Genomic DNA, 18,381 nt, shown 5'->3' on the forward strand with positions numbered 1-18,381 from the left:
GTTTTCAAAGAGTGTTGCAGTTAGAGTTTGGCGACGCTTCAAAAATGATGAATGATTTAATTTCATGTTTTGTTCTGCCCTTTGAACATTTTATTCTGCGCGAATTCTTTGGCACCCCCCAAAATAAATTGCAATATAACAATGGCAGGGGAAACTCAAACGTTGCTTCTAATTCTTTATGATTTTCTTCATATGGTGCTTGGTCATATTGCTGTCTCACTTTGCCTTAAGCGGCAGACTGAGAAACAGGGGCCATGTAGGAATGTGTTACTTCACTGCTCAGACCAGGTCAATGGGCTTATTAGCCTAATTTCTTTTGTCTTTGCTCAGACCATCTGAAAAATGATGTGGCATATTAACCTAAATAATTACCCCATATAAGATATTGTAGGTTTTTGTGTGTATTGTGCGTTCATGCAGCTCTATGTGTGGTTGAGCCAGTTTCTGCCTTCCTATCCCTCTGTACGTATATCGTCTGTTCTGAGCACTGGAGCGATGACTCATCAAACCTCCAGAGATGCAACAGGGGAAAACCCACCCAGCCATCCATCCTTCCAGACACACGTGCGCACGCGTACACACACACACACACACACACACACACACACACACACACACACACACACACACACACACACACACACACACACACACACACACACATCCATTGTGGATGCAGGGAGAGGTCTGGCCCTAGCGATTTTGCCTAACCTCTCTTTAACAATGCAGCATGACTTGGCGCATGCTGGGCTGCCGCTCCCTCTGTGACTGCTGGGGTTGGTGTGCTTATTGTCTGCCCTCTGCTGCACATCACCTTTGATTTGTGTGTGCAGCACTGGCTTCCTTTAAGTGGTTTCTTATAGAGCGAACGCGCACACAAACACACCCACACTTAGATCTCTGGGGACAGCATCACCTGCCTGCAGTTTCATATCCTGCAGACCCCAGGAAACAGAAAGACGGGAGTGCTTGTTGTGTTTTGTCACGCTTCAGATCAGGAGGAAAGAACGAAACTTGCCTCGAAGCCCCTGGAACAAAGCCTGAAAATATAGAGTGCATGTGCAGGTGCTGAAATTACAGGTTGTTCTGATTAAATGCTCAAGAAATAAAGCATTGCATAGCACCTGCCTAAAGTTTCTTTCTCTTCTTTATTTTACATCACTCATTCTCTGTCACTGGTTCTCTTCTTTTAGACATCCGGGGTTTGCAAACCTTCATGGATCAGTCGTCTCGGCTGGGTCTGGACGTGTCCTTGCAGAGGGTGGACCGCAACGTCAGCCGAGTCTTCACTGACCTCTTCAACACGATGCGCACGGAGGAGCTCAACCGGTACCGGGACACTCTGCGGAGGGCCGTGTTGCTCATGAGCCCTCGCGGTGCACAGGTGTTCATCCACCAGGTAGGCCACATCGCCTTTTAATACTTCTATTCATCAAGCAATCAGCAACACAAGCAGTTAGACAGCAATAGAGCCAGAGAGAAAACATTTTTTTAATAATGATGATGACCCGTGAAGGGTAACACGTTTGCCTTCAATTATTAAAGCGATGAAAACAAGATGCAGCTGCCTTTCACAACCGTGTGGAGTTCTGACCCAAAGCAGATGCAGGGATCAGATTGTGTGTGTTGCCTTGGATATTGAGTTGGCCAGAACAAAAAACACATTCAGGTGCCAATATTCTGCACCAAATGTTCCAAATATATCCCTGGATAGTAAGACATTCATTCAGCCTTTACTGCGCTGCCAGTGAAGGGAGTTTTGTGTATTGCACAGATCCACAGCACCGCATATAACCCCAGGCAAAGAACAAACAAAATCATAGCCACAGATGATTTTCATCTTTCTAAGCTGATACTAGGGCTGCAACGGACTATTTTGGAAAGGGATTCATCTGTTATTACATTGATAATTGATTATTAATCCGATAAGAACTAATGTAATCATTTTCAGCGTTGTTTTCATAAAACAAAACTAAATCTTCATCTTCCTGTGCAATGTTCTTTTACTACAATAAAGAAACAAACAAAATTAATTAAATCTGTATTGGGGATGAAGCCATGTACTGAGAATAAGAATTGAAACCAATATTTATTTGATCAGATATTGCTCAAATGTTTGTTGTGAAGAAATAAATGATTCACTTTAGACTGTCTCTAACGGCAATAAATATTCCAAAAACATCATAACGGTACGTGATTTCAGCTTGTTAGCGTTGACTAAATCTGCCGTCTCTGGCAGATTTGTTTCAGTTTTGACAGACAAACATATTATTAAAGGTTAATTGAAAGACCAATAGAAATAGCTTCTGTCTGTTTTCTATCTGGCTAACCACCTCCACCTTAGGAGACAATGTAAAGTTTGAAGCATCATAACATAGACCAAACTAATCGATGATGAAATTCATTGAAAACTATTGCCATGATCAATTTAATTGATTAGTCATTGCAGCCCTAGCTCATACTATCCTCACACAACTTTTCCTCTAGTTGGTCTTTCCACATCATTTTTTGCTAATTATAACAGTTGGAATCAGGGGAAAGTAAAGTAGTTAATGAATCCAACTTACGCTTTAGTGCAAATTTTCCACTTTTATCTCAGCTTGCTAAATTCAAAGTCATTAGTTAATCAGCTGCCCTCTCTTAAAAATGGTCCACAAGAGATGAACTGCTGTGTTCATGACTGATCTGTATTCCAGTAAACTTAAAGTAATTGGGTTATACGTGATAATAACAACGAACACATTTGGTCTCCCCACTAAGGGCAGACAGAAGTGGAAGGTTTTCATTTAATCATCTGCAGGGGTTTTACTCATTATAACCACTTTGAACACTTTTGAACCGCTGTGCTTTGGCATGATTGAAGAACACACCTGCGTGTGATTGACAGTGTTCGCCACGGTGAAAAATATGGCAACATTAAAGTGACCTAAGTGTCTTGTTCTGCCCAATAAACACTTCACAGGCCGACACTTAATCTTCCGCTCGCAAGGACATTGAAACACAGATACAACACTGAAGATTTCCAAATCAAGTGAAAAATATGGACCTCAAATAAAAGGCAGTTGACAAAGCGTTATAGACAAAAGTTACACCTTCTTTTTAACAGTAAGCTGTCAACTATGTCATATGCATGTTGAAATATCTACTCTTTTATTACCTGTATGTATTTCAGTTAACCAGAAGGCATATTCTGACTTGTGATAGTCTGGAAATTCTTTTCACACTTTAATGTCATGTGCCATGAAAGAAAAACTTGAGTTATGGTAATTTCACTATAAGTACTCTTATCCATCTTATTTTGTGAAGATGAGTTAACGCTCATGGATGGATGGATGGATGGAAATGCTTTACAAAGGGGGATATGAAATATATGTCTAGATCTCACGTTTTTATTGCATCTTAAGCTCACTTACATTTATAAAAATCACCAGAGGATAAGAGAAAATCCTTCTGAGACATGTGGCATTATCATGCTATATGAACTGCAATCTTCAGTTTGGACGGCGTTATCAGCCATAATAGCCGTATAAGCGCAGTACAAAGCAGCGTCCATTAACTTCTAGCCAGTGGGCCACTTATACTAGAACACGCACGCATGGACTTAATGGCGCTGGACTGGCTACGTAAGCTAAGAACGTAGACCAAACTAATCGATGATGAAATTCATTGAAAACTATTGCCATGATCAATTTAATCGATTAGTCATTGCAGCCCTAGCTCATACTATCCTCACACAACTTTTCCTCTAGTTGGTCTTTCCACATCATTTTTGCTAATTATAACAGTTGGAATCAGGGGAAAGTAAAGTAGTTAATGAATCCAACTTACGCTTTAGTGCAAATTTTCCACTTTTATCTCAGCTTGCTAAATTCAAAGTCATTAGTTAATCAGCTGCCCTCTCTTAAAAATGGTCCACAAGAGATGAACTGCTGTGTTCATGACTGATCTGTATTCCAGTAAACTTAAAGTAATTGGGTTATACGTGATAATAACAACGAACACATTTGGTCTCCCCACTAAGGGCAGACAGAAGTGGAAGGTTTTCATTTAATCATCTGCAGGGGTTTTACTCATTATAAGCACTTTGAACACTTTTGAACCGCTGTGCTTTGGCATGATTGAAGAACACACCTGCGTGTGATTGACAGTGTTCGCCACGGTGAAAAATATGGCAACATTAAAGTGACCTAAGTGTCTTGTTCTGCCCAATAAACACTTCACAGGCCGACACTTAATCTTCTGCTCGCAAGGACATTGAAACACAGATACAACACTGAAGATTTCCAAATCAAGTGAAAAATATGGACCTCAAATAAAAGGCAGTTGACAAAGCGTTATAGACAAAAGTTACACCTTCTTTTTAACAGTAAGCTGTCAACTATGTCATATACATGTTGAAATATCTACTCTTTTATTACCTGTATGTATTTCAGTTAACCAGAAGGCATATTCTGACTTGTGATAGTCTATAACAATTCATGACGGTTGGTTTGTCAGCTTTCTAGGCATCATGTTAGCAATATATTTGCTCCTCAACTCCCATCAAAGCAAAATGTCATTCAAATGTTCAAACTGAGTCTGAGGAAAAAATAAGTTGATTTGAGAATTGGCAATAAAAAAGCAAAAGTGAGATTCACATATTTCATGTCATTTCAATCAGCAGAAGGAGCCCGGATTTGTAGAGAAAATTCAAAAACTTGAAGAAGGCAATGCAGAGAATTATGAGATTGTGCATCAAATGATGTGAAGTATATCCACGTAGAGGGAGTACACAGTAGTCTTTCTCTATTTCACCATCTTATACTTAATATATTATACAAAGCTTCTTAATTATATAGTATATTGCTGATTAAAAAACAAATGTAATACTGTATATCAACCAGAATGTTTAGTTTACCCTGAGAAGGTCTTTTTCTCTTGGTGGAAAATCTTTTCACACTTTAATGTCATGTGCCATGAAAGAAAAACTTGAGTTATGGTAATTTCACTATAAGTACTCTTATCCATCTTATTTTGTGAAGATGAGTTAACGCTCATGGATGGATGGATGGATGGAAATGCTTTACAAAGGGGGATATGAAATATATGTCTAGATCTCACGTTTTTATTGCATCTTAAGCTCACTTACATTTATAAAAATCACCAGAGGATAAGAGAAAATCCTTCTGAGACATGTGGCATTATCATGCTATATGAACTGCAATCTTCAGTTTGGACGGCGTTATCAGCCATAATAGCCGTATAAGCGCAGTACAAAGCAGCGTCCATTAACTTCTAGCCAGTGGGCCACTTATACTAGAACACGCACGCATGGACTTAATGGCGCTGGACTGGCTACGTAAGCAAAGAACTACAAAGATTACAACACACAGACAGGGAGTGTGACTTCATTGTCTGCTCAGGTACTCCACTATATCCTTACATACCAAGTAAGTATTTACAGCTATATTAATGCAACTGAATTTCAAATTTAGCACTTTTAAAGACACATGACGTACAAATACAAATACAGTTTCAAAAAGGTTTTATACTCTGTGTACTTCAGTTTATATCTGCACATCTCCAATCATCTGCACTGATTAATTTAAAATGTATTTCTATTGGGAGAAAATATAGTAGAAAAAGGGGAAAAACTAGAAATCTAAAAATCTAATTTACATTTCAATTAGCTTTTTAAAATAAAACTTAAACTTTTTAACAATTGTCATTTACATTATATACAGACTAGCATGGCATTTGACTTCCCACACACACATAAACTGCCTTAGATTTTTCTTTTTTTTTTTTTTTTTTTTATCAAGCCGAGTATATTCTTTATCATTCATTATACAATTAACATGAGGCATCTTGGAGCAAATCTGTATAATATCCAATATGTAAATATATTACAAGTGGTGCAGATTTGTTAATGCATCAAAGCTTCATTAATACTTTGGTACAGTAACGTTTGTCACAAGGCGTACCCATTCCCCACCAGAGATACTGGAGGAGAAAATGTAAATATGCTAATATCTGAATGGAGAATGATGATGGTGATGATGCCTTGGCAGGTTTAAGTACTCACGAAGTGTCGCAGCATGAGAGTAAAAGTTAAGTCGCCATGGTGACAGGAATCCGACAGTATGGTAACAAGAAATTAAGTTAATTAGTAGGATTTATGGTATTTATTTTGCATGGATTACTGAACAGGACTGCAAAGAGACACACAATGACCACAAAGAGATGCACATCGGCCACAAAGACATGCATTATTACCTTAAAGAGACACACAATGACCACAAAGAGATGCACATTGGCCACAAAGACATGCATTATTACCCTAAAGAGACACAAAATGAACACACAGAGATGCAAAACAACTACAAAGAGACATAAATGATTACAAAGAGACGCACATCAGCCTCAAAGACTTGGAAATGTACCTCAAAGAGATGCAACATTACTTCAAAGGGACAGAAATAATTACAAAGAGGTGCACATCGGCCACAAAGCTGTGCATAATTACCTCAAAGAGACACAAAATGATCACATAGAAAGGCAAAATAACTACAAAGATATATTAACGGCTACAAAGAGATGCACATCGGGCACAAAGACATGTCACATTACCTCAGAGAGATGCAAAATTAGCTCAGAATGATGCAAAACAACTACAAAGACACAGAAGAAAATATAGAAAGATGCACATTGGCCACAAAGACATGCATAATTACCACAAAGAGCCACAGAATGATCCCCAAAGATATGCAACAACTACAAAGAGATATAAAAGAGAGACTCCCATCAGACGCAAATACATGCAAAAGTACTCCAAAGAGATGCAACACAACTACAAAACGACGACATAGACACAAAATGACAACAAGGAGACACAAAATGACTACAAATGACACAGCCACAGCTTTCTCAGTCAGGGCTGGGTCGTCTGTCTGTGCATAGAGGCCCATTTCCCTTCATAATCTGTCCTTGCTTACGTACTTATCCCTCTACAAGGTGAAGGGCAGGGGAAAAATGTCTCAGTATGCTTTGGTTAGATGAAAGAGAGGCACCCTTGTCAGGCCGACAGTTCATCAAATTATTAACATAGATATGTTAATATATTCTTTAATTTCAAGTTCACCTGGCTAACATTAAAGGACATAAGTGCATTAGCAAAAAAGGTCTATTCTGTTATATTCCTTTCTGATAGTGCTCTACTTAGCTGTCACAAGTCAGTTGTCACTTCCCGAGTCTTCTCTCAGACCAAAGTCATTTCTCATTCTTTGAACCAGATGTATGTCATTGACAGTGTCTGTGTGGTCTTATGCTGAAATTCCGGGCTCTTGCCTTCTGCCGTCCAGACAGTTGCCATCTCGTGTCCCGTTCACTTTGGCTATGAGAGGATGCAGCGTCTTCTGTCAGCTTCAGTGCCGCCCCGTTCCTGACACCCAACAACTCTCTGTTCCCTTTATGATAGGGAAACTTCACTTGAGTCACGCAAGCCTTTCAGAGCATCATAAAGATGAATTCTAAGCTTTCAAATGTCCCATTTCTACGTCCTTGGGCTGAATAAGTGAGCGTTTGCTAAATCACATATATATATATAAAGCGATGCACTTTTAGGTACAAAAACGTGACACATTATATGAAGTACCAAAGTCACTCCCAAATTAATTGTCAAAGGGACAGCTCCAAGCTGTATATCTTGAAGACACCCAAATTAGTTTTTTGGCACTCTGGGTTTTGGCTTTGGGAGATAGTCATTCATTTTCACCAACATTGATTAAAATGCTTTAACCAATTGAAATGCCTGTTCTGAATGTGAATTGTGAAAGTGAATAGTATGCCTTATTAGTAATGTTTATGTATTTTAACATTGAATTGAACATTTGGAGTTTATTATTATTAGAGAGCACGCTTTTCAAAGTTACAGCTTTGGTCTGTTTATACTTTTGTAAGGTAAAACAAGTTAAGTGTCCCCTTATTCTATTGCATTCTGTCTCTTTGCTTCCGGGACAGTGGCCTCCTAGAGGTGTTGATGTGAATGGAAACGGAATGGGTGGTGTCAGTTGGCGTGCCAGCTGTGCAGGCCGGTTGATGGATGGAGCACAGAGGCTTGGTGAGGTCTGCCTCTCTGCTGTGCGCCGGCTACACCAAGTAGCTACAAGAGTGACAAGCGCTGCTGCCACAAAACATGATAGGGAGAAAGATGCCGCACAGGGTGGCAGGAGGGTAAAGAGAGGGAGACGGGAAGAAAGACAGAGCAGGAAATGAGAGGGATACAATGGCCGGGAGAAAAATACAGGAAAGGAGGAGATGGATGTAGGGAGGAAAGGTCAAAGATGAGAACGGGATGGGGAGCTCATCCAACATAATGCTCTTCTGTGTGAACAGTAATGGGTGAAATCTAATGGAAGAGATGGCAGTGAAGAGAGACAAAAGAGATGAGTGCTGAGAGACTGGCACTGAGTATTATATCTGACAAACAGTCCCTATTTACAAAGGGATGATTTTAAAACCGATGGATAAAGATGACTGCTGTGCGAAAAGATAATTAAGGTATGGATTTAAATGGCTGTAAGCGTTTTAATATCGCTCTAAAAATGTGAATGCAACCCAAAAAAAAAAGATGAAAACTGGTCCACAAGTTTATCACAGTTTAAATGAGTTCAGTAGGAAGGAGGTACAGTTTGTTTTTCTGCCAAAGACTAGATTGTGCCGTATTACCTTTATAAACTTGAATTAAAAACTTTCCTACAGAACTTTTTCTGTGGTCCAATTATGATCCAACAAATGGATATTTGTCTGTATCTGTCCTTCGATTTTCTCGACAACCTTCAACTGATTGACTTCACACTAGGCGGGTGTATTGCTGAGGATGCAAAGAAGTGCAGTATTCAGAGCCCTTTTATTTTTCAAAGTAAAACTTGTTTTTTTCTGTGTAGTGTATTTCAAATTGAATAGAAGCTGTGTTTAAGCAGACATGCCCAGATGTGCTCTCTGTGAACTGCAAAAGGATTCAAGAGATAGATGACCTTCACCTGCTAGACTGGTTGTAGTGGTTCCATAGTGCTTTCTTCTAGCTGATACCCTTGAGTATTTCGCTTTTTCCTGCCACCTTATTGACCATCTCAGCCTACTGAAACATCTTGTTCAACATCCGACTATTTATTTCAAAGGGAAGAAGGTCATATAAATGACAACGCTAAGGAGATATGTGTGCACTCTTTCAAGGTCAGCTATTTAGCAGAACTGTGGCTTTTCATTAGTTGAAATGTGAATGCTCCAGCAGCTGTATTAAAATGTGACTTCTGTGTTAAAGCATCAGTAATAATATTCCAATAATATCCAATAATATAACTCTCTGAAATGGACTGGTTGTGTCCAACAAGTACTTTTACTTAATTACTTTAAGTACAGTTTGCTTTTACTGAACTGGGATATTGAATGTAAGACTTTCTACTTTTACCATGGTAAAAGATATGAGTGACATCAAAAGCATCATATCTACGCAACAATTTGACTGCATGACATACAAGGTTCCCGTTTTGGAAGCAGATTGACTTGTCAGGACTTGAGACCATGAATCGCTGATTAAAAATGGACCCTTGTGACAGTTGAGTGTGAGAGGCAATAAACACATTTGCCCTTGCTCGGATTTGTGTTTTGATGCCAAGGACCCTTCCGTCTTAATGTCACAATCGCTTGTGGACGGTGATTTACAAGCGGTCTGAGTTGACATGCTATTATGGGTCGGAAAAAAGACAGCGATGATGGCTTTTTCTTTGTTGGGGAATTCAGTGCCGTGCGACATGAAAGCTTGTGGCAGAACAACACACACACACACGTATACGCATATAAGCATGCAAGTCTCAAACACACACTTCACACGCATCTTTCTGACATGTGTGTCTGTGTCCTTCACAATTGTTTTGTCAAAGTCAGAATGTCATAGGTTGAGAAAACACCATGAAAATGATATGGAATTTTAAGATCGCATCCACTTTAATGTTAAGGTAAGAGAGAGGAATACCATTTATTAAATGTTGCAGAAATACACAGCAAATTTACAAAAGGTTACAGAATTTGCTCATTTCTATGTGCCATGTTTTCAATTCAAATGTTACTCCATTATCTGCAGCACTTTAAGTTGTTATCACATGATTAAAAAGGCCAAATTTATACATACAACACCTTTAAGCTGTAAGAGTGAATATCCCCATTCTGGACTGTCTTAATATCCTGTGCCAAATACTTCTTGTTCCTTTTTACAATTTTTACCCAGTTTTTACCACTACTTCAGTTTTTGACAGCATTTCTTAGTTTGAAGACACTGAAATATGATATCAAAAACAATCACAATCCTGAGATTCTTGTTCCTGTGCTAATTTCCCCTTGGCAGATATTTCCTCCCACTTTTCTAAATATTCCTGAATGCAGCACAGTTGTGTCTTGGCACCTGGACTCCCTCTCTCAGATGGAATAAAGCTGGCCCTGACCTGGAAGTGTTTATCCCAGCATGACTCATTAACCTGACACAGAGAGCATGGTGTTGGTGCAGGGGAGCGTAGTACTGGCACAAACAACATCCTCTGCATTCATGCAGAAGGATGCCCAAACACATGCACACCTTCACTGCATCACCCCGCATTCCTTCACATGATCTATCACTGCCAGTTCTGTCTACACCCCCCTCCCTTAGTGCTAATGAGTTGGGCCAGGTATAATTACTAAAACTCCAAAAGTACCTCTCAGCCTGAATTTACTTCAAACGGCATACAAAAAAAACACACTTGCAGCCACCTGCAAGATTCACTCGGACTGTCCAAGAGTACAAATGAAGGCCACGGTGTGTTAATGGTTTGGTGTCATCGTTTGGAAGGGGGAGGCTGGGAGAGTTTATGGAGGTGACAAACAAAGCATCACATTAGGGATGGGCAGGACTAAGGAGGGGGAGTGCAGGTAAAGTTTTGAATTGAAGACACAGAATGAAAGATACAGTATCAAGATTATCTGAGCTGTACAAACAGACAATTTGCGCAGTCTGAGAATTTAATCATGTTTACTGATTGCATTATGCTTTAGACGAAGAATCCACTTTAGCCGATGGGAGATGTCCTCATTTAGAATTCAGACACTCTTTAGGTTCGGTTGTGCCACACCTTGAACATAATAATTGCAATATAATGGGCCCGTTTAAAATAATGCATTTGTACACTTATGAATTACATTTATGAAGTCCTCACATAAAGAAATGTGCATGTTTTTGCTATTCTGCATATTTTCTTTGTATGAGTGTTATTCCTAGCTGCAATATGTTTTATTTGTCAAAAGGCTAAAGGAAAAAGGAAAATTAGCTTCAGAAACTTTATATGCTATTCATGTGTGTAAACAGTGTTGAATTCCATTGTCCATTTTTACCCAAAACTATCCCCAAATTTTCAGATTATTAAAATGACCGCTCTAACTTTATTTATAATGGTAAAATGTGCCTTTATCCATCCAACACACCAGCAACCTGCAGCCCTTAAGTATATCAATCTATGTCAAAAAACACTGAACCAGTTCACCAGTGTACGGTGGGGCACTGCTTACTGGGATGGAGTCATCAGAGCGCTGTAACCCCCACTGATCATCTGTTGAAGGCCAGGGGTGAAGAGGTGTGTGGAGTTTATCTCGCTTACCCTCCGCTGCCGTCGCTCCCTCCCGTCTTAACTCTCCCACCTCTGGACCCCTGTGCTCTCCCTCTGACCCTCACTGCTGCTCCTCTATTCCATTTTCCTCCCAATAACAGCGTGACAAATTGAGCCTGCCAGAAAGCCATCTATCATTGTCCTACATCTCATCCTCCTCTGACCTCTGTCCCCTCCTCTTCTACCTCTCTTTGTATCTCTTTCCCCTCCCGTCCCTGTTACATGGACATTCCCTCTTTTCCTCTTTGTATTTTTTTCCCCATCTTAATGGTTTCGAGTTTTTCTCTCTACATGAGCACTTTATCTTCCTGCCCTTGTATCCCCCATCTCATTTATATCTCCTCTCTTATTGCTCTGTATACTTTTGTCTTTGTCTCCATTTCTCTTCCTCTTCCTCACCCTTTCCTCAAACTTGTTTTGTTCTGTAATGTTATCTATTTGCTCTGTCGCCCTCTGGCTGTGTTACAGACTGATATATTATGGTTTATATTCATATACTCTTTAGTTGTCTTTTCTCCCCTGCATTAATTTAGTAACATGAAGATAGTAACTATAATGTGTACAGTATAAAAAATACAAGACCCAACCTTGAACTAGAGACGATGCCAAATCTGGCCTGGGGCATAAACCTTTGGAGCCAATGGCCCCTTCCTGTAGACTGTTTATAAGAAGAATTTGGTCGTCGGCATCTTGTTTTTTTGCTATCAGTTTGTAGAATTTACCATATTTGGACTGTGGAGGAGTGATATACGGCTCTGGTGACATGTCAATCACAAGTTAGCCACACCCTGAAGCATACCCTGCTTTATGGTCTTTTATACTTTAATGGGACCATCATTTTCTAAATGAACATCATGCTGTATTGAAGAGGACTTGAAACTAGCGATTCACACCATCGCCCCTTACTGAACAGATTCAGTAATTCCATTTGGTTGTTCTCCATAATAAGCTAAGTGTTGTAATTATATAGACACTGTAGTGCACACAGAGATAACGTGAATTGCTTTGCATGATGATAAATAAATAATAAATAAAGTAACAATTTGACAGGTAAATAATACATTGCTCCCTCTCAGCCCATGATCAATTAATGGTACCCCACCGGGAGCTGGTGAGAAACTCGGTAACCTTCTGTGTCCGTGACTTTCTAACATTCAGAACGTGTTTGCCAACAGTATGCATACAATATGTTACTTCCAACAGCACAGCACTTTGTAACACAGTAGTTACTCCAACAAAATTTAAAAGGAAAACCACCTCTTCAGGTACATATTTCATGGGAGGGCGGAATAACCAAGAGAAATGGTTGTGTATCCGAACTCTGGTATTGAAATTGAAACCGGGGCAGTTTGCAAGCTCTTTACTTGATGGATCGTTATTACTTGCACGCGTATGAATCATCTGATGAAGTTAAAGAGCTTTTCATAAATAATTTTCCTTTTCATAAGTAATGCCGGAGAATTAAAAGTGCGGTGTATTTGAGGTGATGGCTTATACCTTCACATTACTCAATGTCAGGGGACTTTCTAGAATGTGGGAGGATAAATAACTTTAACATTGCTGTACTGATGTAGGTAGTGGATAAAAGTGATTATCATGATGATAATGAGGATAATAATGAAAACAACAATTGATGGTTGACAGCTTCCTGGCCTCTGTGACCACTCTGACCTTGCCCTTTATATTTGGGCACAGTAAGAAAAGGGAATGTTCACTACAGCCGGCTGTATATAACAAAAACCCTTCTCAGTTTATGTATGTCAGTGGCAGCACCTTAAACAAAGTCTTGTCTTGACAGAGGGTGATAAACTTTGATTGATGTTTGTGATTATGAGTCATGCTTAGCATTATTGAAACAGTAAACCTCTTGGGCAATTTTTATTTCTTCAGGAGGGAAAGCGGTTAATCTCGTAAAAAGTACCCACTGAAGTCTATCTCATTTATCTGGCGACCTCTAGAGTTGTACATAAGTGTCAAAAGTCCTTTAAATAGCCGAGTTGCTCTTTCACAGCCTGCTTCTCTTTTTGCTTCAGTTGTGTCAGAGCACATAGGTTGGTTAGAATGTGCACACTATATGCTTAATTCCATTTTTTATTTCTGTGTTGTAGAGACAAGTTTGTGCAAAACCCTTGTGTGGTTCTTTGTATTCTTGTTAAATTGGAATGAGGGAAAACACAGTTACTTTGTCTGTATATGTTAATAGCTTTATTACTCTGTAAATGTGTCTCCCTGCAGCATAATATGAGATGCAATTATACCAAAAACCCTACAATATTGTCTGAAAGTTCTGTCTCTGTGAAATTGTTGCTGTGGGCTCAGAATTATTGCCCAATTCCCAGGTGGCAGTCTCAAAATACAGTAAGAGTTATAAGGGTAATTGCAAAGCCAACCACTTGGAAAACAAGTGCTGTATTGGTACCCAGCACACAGCGTATCGCAACCCAAAAAGCTCTGGAGAAAATGTTAAATCAAAGTTAGGCCTCAGTGAAAATAATATAAATACAAACTCCATTTCATGTCCCATATTACCCTTCTCTTACCGGTTTCACTTGCTCGCCTTTTCCTGTCCTTATTTGCTCTTACGCAAATATGTATGAGTGAGTGTTCAACATGTGCACATGCATATTCATATGTTCCTTTGATGTCTCCTTTGCAGGTCTGTGTTAACACCCACATTTGAAAGATATAACCACATGCTGCATGTATCTCATTTATGCATAACTACTGTATGTAAAGATATGCAGGTGGCATTATTCGGTTAGGAACTCTAATTAGTGTGCAGTTTAGAATAAGGGAGTTTTTCCAGAACTATACCAGGAGAATACATTATTTTATATTGGAATTTGTTAGTATCTTTCTCATCTTTCGGTCACTTTACATCTTCAGGAAATAACCAGAATAACTTGATGTTGACGCCTTTTCTGATTTGGATAGATTGTAAGACTATAGATTCCCACATATCCATAATGGTTATTATGGATTAAAGTCACAATCATTCACTGAGTCATCAACACCTCAGTGCAGAAACCTGCTGCTCTGACAAGAGTTTTTCCAACTAGCCCGTGGGAGTTTCATAAGTCTGTGAGTGCTTCTGCAATTGCATTGGCGGATATACTTTGCATTGGGAGTGTTGAATAAAATCTTTAACTGATTTTGATGTAAAAACCCAAAGAGCACTCTGGAGAGAATCACTGTAAATGCTAATGTGTAAACGATCACGAGGGGACATCGGATATCACACTGCCAAGAATGTTGCTTGATGTTTTTGTGCCAACACTTACCCGTGATCTCTTATTTAATTCAAACGTAGTATGGAGCTAAAAAATGACAACACTGTCATGCAAACAAGCCTTCTGTCAAATTGAAATTTGGAGCATGTTAGAAATGTATTTTAATGAATCTGTTTTGTTGTTTTTTTACTTTTGCTCACAACCAATCTGCACTTCTAAACTCTTCTTCACTTCTCTCTGAAAGAGCATCCCTTCAGGTTTTCCTGAAGCGCTCTTACTTCTTTTCTCCATCCCCATGTTTCACTTCTCCTGATAAACATTTTTGCATGCATGCATACAAACACACACAAACACACACACACATAAGCATGCAGGCACACACACTGGCATAACATGACAGGGTCTTTGAGGTGCTACATTCAACCAGGGGCATTGTGACTCTGTCTATGATTTTACCCCAAGTAAATAAACAAACTAAGGAGTTCCAGGGTCTCCCAGACCTGCCTGAAAATAGCTATTTGCTGTCGTATTACAGTTATAATCAGGACAATCCTGACAGAGCACAACATGCAATCAACAGAGAGGTGGTGAAAAGTAGTGATTATCCAAAACTGCACAGAGTGGGTGGCATTTGGGAACTGCAGAATAAAAGTCAAGGTTTTCCTGCCCATTTTTCTCTCTAGAGGAGTTACATCTACCTGCTGTATTCAGCTGAAAACTCTAAAGCATTAGATTAAAAAAATCTTTGACAACTAGGATTTCAACCTTGTCTGTCTTTTCTTCAATTCATTTTAGTCTTCTATCTCTTCCTCATTCTCTAGGCAGTGCAATTAATGTGCTAACTGGTAAACTTGAAGCACTTCACCAGTTTTCTAAATACCTATATTCAACAGTCTCTTTCACTAAAGTCGTGCAGATCACAACCTGCACTTGCTCAAACACCACACAAATTAAGACTGTATCATTTTCTGCTGTTCATATGTTACACAGATCTGAACACTTTAGATAAGGGATGAAAAGAGGATATAGTGGCTTCCTTTGTTGTACGCATCATTGGCTTATTATTTCCAGCCAGTTAAAGTGGATGTGATTTCTAAGCCTTTGCCGACAACTGTCATACACTTGAGACATTTATATTGCAGTTGATCATTTAGAAGGTTTTACATTACATCCTTTTCATATTGCATGATAAGCGTAACTTGAGCAGTGTAAAATGCGCTGAAAATATTTGTTCACAAAGAAAAAATTGAATGGAGAAAGACTGCATTCAGGGAATTGAGTGGAGCATCATCTGAGTGTTAACCAGAACGCGACGCAGACATTGAAAGATGCTGCGGATACATATCAATCACAATTTATAGAACGTTCCCCCAGTTCAAAGAGGACCAGTGAAGCATAGCACTAAGCCTGATGAGAGAGGCCTCGGGGGGGGTTTCAGGGTGTGTGGCAGAGGGGGTAGATGGATGAAGAGGAGGAGCCTGCTGTCCAGGATGCCCTGTAGAATCTCCTCCAGATCCTTCTTTCAAGCAGGCCTTTTTCAGCCCTCTATTCAAAAAGCAGTAATTGCATCATTTTTCAAGCCCCTTGCCTCTGTCTGACTGTGGGGCCGGTCCCATTAATCAAACTAATGGAGAGGTAAGTGATTTCAAAATATAGGCTATGATCATGCACCCTCTATCCTCTCCCACAACTCCGCCTTCTTCTGTGCTTTGGGAACCCCTCTACTCCCAGCCTCCCATATCCTTCTTTTTGCACAGCCCTCATTGTGCACTTCACCACACACTGTATGGAAAGGGCTGGTTGATTTAAAAAAAAAAAAAAAAAAAAAAAAAAAAAAAAAAAAAAAAAAAAGTATTCTTATTGTATCTTTTTAGTCTTTTGTTAACCTATTTAAGAGCTTTTTTTGGCTCTTTGGCTTGATAAGAGTTGATTTCTAGCAAAGCAAGAAATGAGTCACTCTAAAATCATTGAAGCCTATTAACGGGTTGTATGTCTAAAGAACTCAGCCACACTTATTGATCTTGATGAGACCGATTTTAAATTAAAGTGCTCCTCAGGTGTATTAAAAGCTTGTGCCTGCTATAAAGCAGCCGAACCATTACTCAGGCTACAACCAGAGCACGCTGGCAAATTAGATTTCTTCCAAGCAAAGCAAAAAACCACAAAACTCTTTGAATCTTTGATACAACCACAATGGTCTTCGGGGAATACAAAACAAAAAACTGTCGGAAATGCTTTATTTACAGCGCATTTGACAAGTTTATTGTCTATTCATGTACAACTAAAGCCTATCTAGAGTTTGCTTTAATTGCCCCTGTGCGTTGTTTCCTGGGAATTATTGGACATAAAGCCTCTATAAAAGTAATCATTACCCCGAACAAGTATCATGCATGCCAGTGTGCATGCTCTCCTCAGCCCGTTGTTGTAAACACAATGCTGATTAAGCAAACATTTCATAAAACAAATAACATTTTGCTTAACAATATCTCCTGACATTGTGATGAGATGTAGTTGGAAAGTGCCATTGCCTCCCCCTCCTCCTCTCCTTTTCTCTTGCAGCCCTCCTGGCTGTTGCGCTGTTTGGAATTAGCATTATGTCAAAACTTAAACTTTCACACTCCCACTCTCCATAACACCTCTTCTTTCCCATGGTGTTATGAGAAGACGAGTCTCATCCTGTGCTGAAATAATAAGGATGAGCTTCACGTTCATCTTTGGCCCAGCTAACCTCCCACAGTTAGCTCTCTTGTGCCCTCTTTTATTATTTCTTTCTTATTTGCCTGCCCACTTGTCTTGCTCACCTGTGCCCAATTAGGACGACTTTTGGTACATAGAGGCACAAAGAAGTCCTCGATGGTTCAAGAAAATGTAAATGGCATCAAAACAGATCTATAAGTCACACTGCAGTGATTCAGGTTTAGATTTAGGAGAAAACAAAGCGTTAACACCATGCACCTGATGTAGTTGTTGATTTTGGCCTCTGCTCCTGTATCATCATTTTTTTCTTTTCAGTCTCAGCTTGTGCTCTCAGGCTTCTCACTTAAACATATTCATGTTTACTCCCCTGAAGTTTAGTGAGATTTAAATTTGGATGAAAGTCTTTTATAAGCCAAAATGTTTCCATACACCTTTTATACAATGGACATGGTTCAGTTTTACTTTTATTCGCTTAGAATGGGTTTGAGCATGAATGGTCTTTTTCAGGAGACTGCTTCACTCACATCTACTGTACATCAGGAAGCTGCACAGCACACCTGCAGTCTCATACCACCAGCCACTGAGCACTATTGTAAGTGCCTAAATTACCTCAAGAATTGTTATTAGTGGAGGATTAAATGTTATAATCCAGAGCACATTAGCACATTGGACAGCCACACCTGTTATTTTTTTACAAACCATTGGCAGTAAGGTGCATATCTGCACAGGTGGACGACACCTGTCTTATTTTTCAAGTGTTGATGTTCCAGAAACACAGCAAT

General features: G+C 39.4%; 1 protein-coding gene across 3 annotated transcripts in view; it reads left to right on the plus strand.

Annotated features, from left to right (window-relative positions):
* Positions 1 to 18,381, plus strand: part of grid1a (glutamate receptor, ionotropic, delta 1a) — a 241,906-nt gene that overhangs the window by 170,345 nt on the left and 53,180 nt on the right. For all 3 annotated transcript variants that reach the window (XM_054599769.1, XM_054599768.1, XM_054599770.1), the window contains one exon: positions 1,194 to 1,399. In XM_054599769.1, the coding sequence (XP_054455744.1) occupies positions 1,194 to 1,399 (206 nt within the window). The remainder of the gene's footprint in view (positions 1 to 1,193; positions 1,400 to 18,381) is intronic.

Source organism: Anoplopoma fimbria, chromosome 6 (genome assembly GCF_027596085.1).
Source record: "Anoplopoma fimbria isolate UVic2021 breed Golden Eagle Sablefish chromosome 6, Afim_UVic_2022, whole genome shotgun sequence".
NCBI classification, from domain to species: Eukaryota; Metazoa; Chordata; class Actinopteri; order Perciformes; family Anoplopomatidae; genus Anoplopoma; species Anoplopoma fimbria.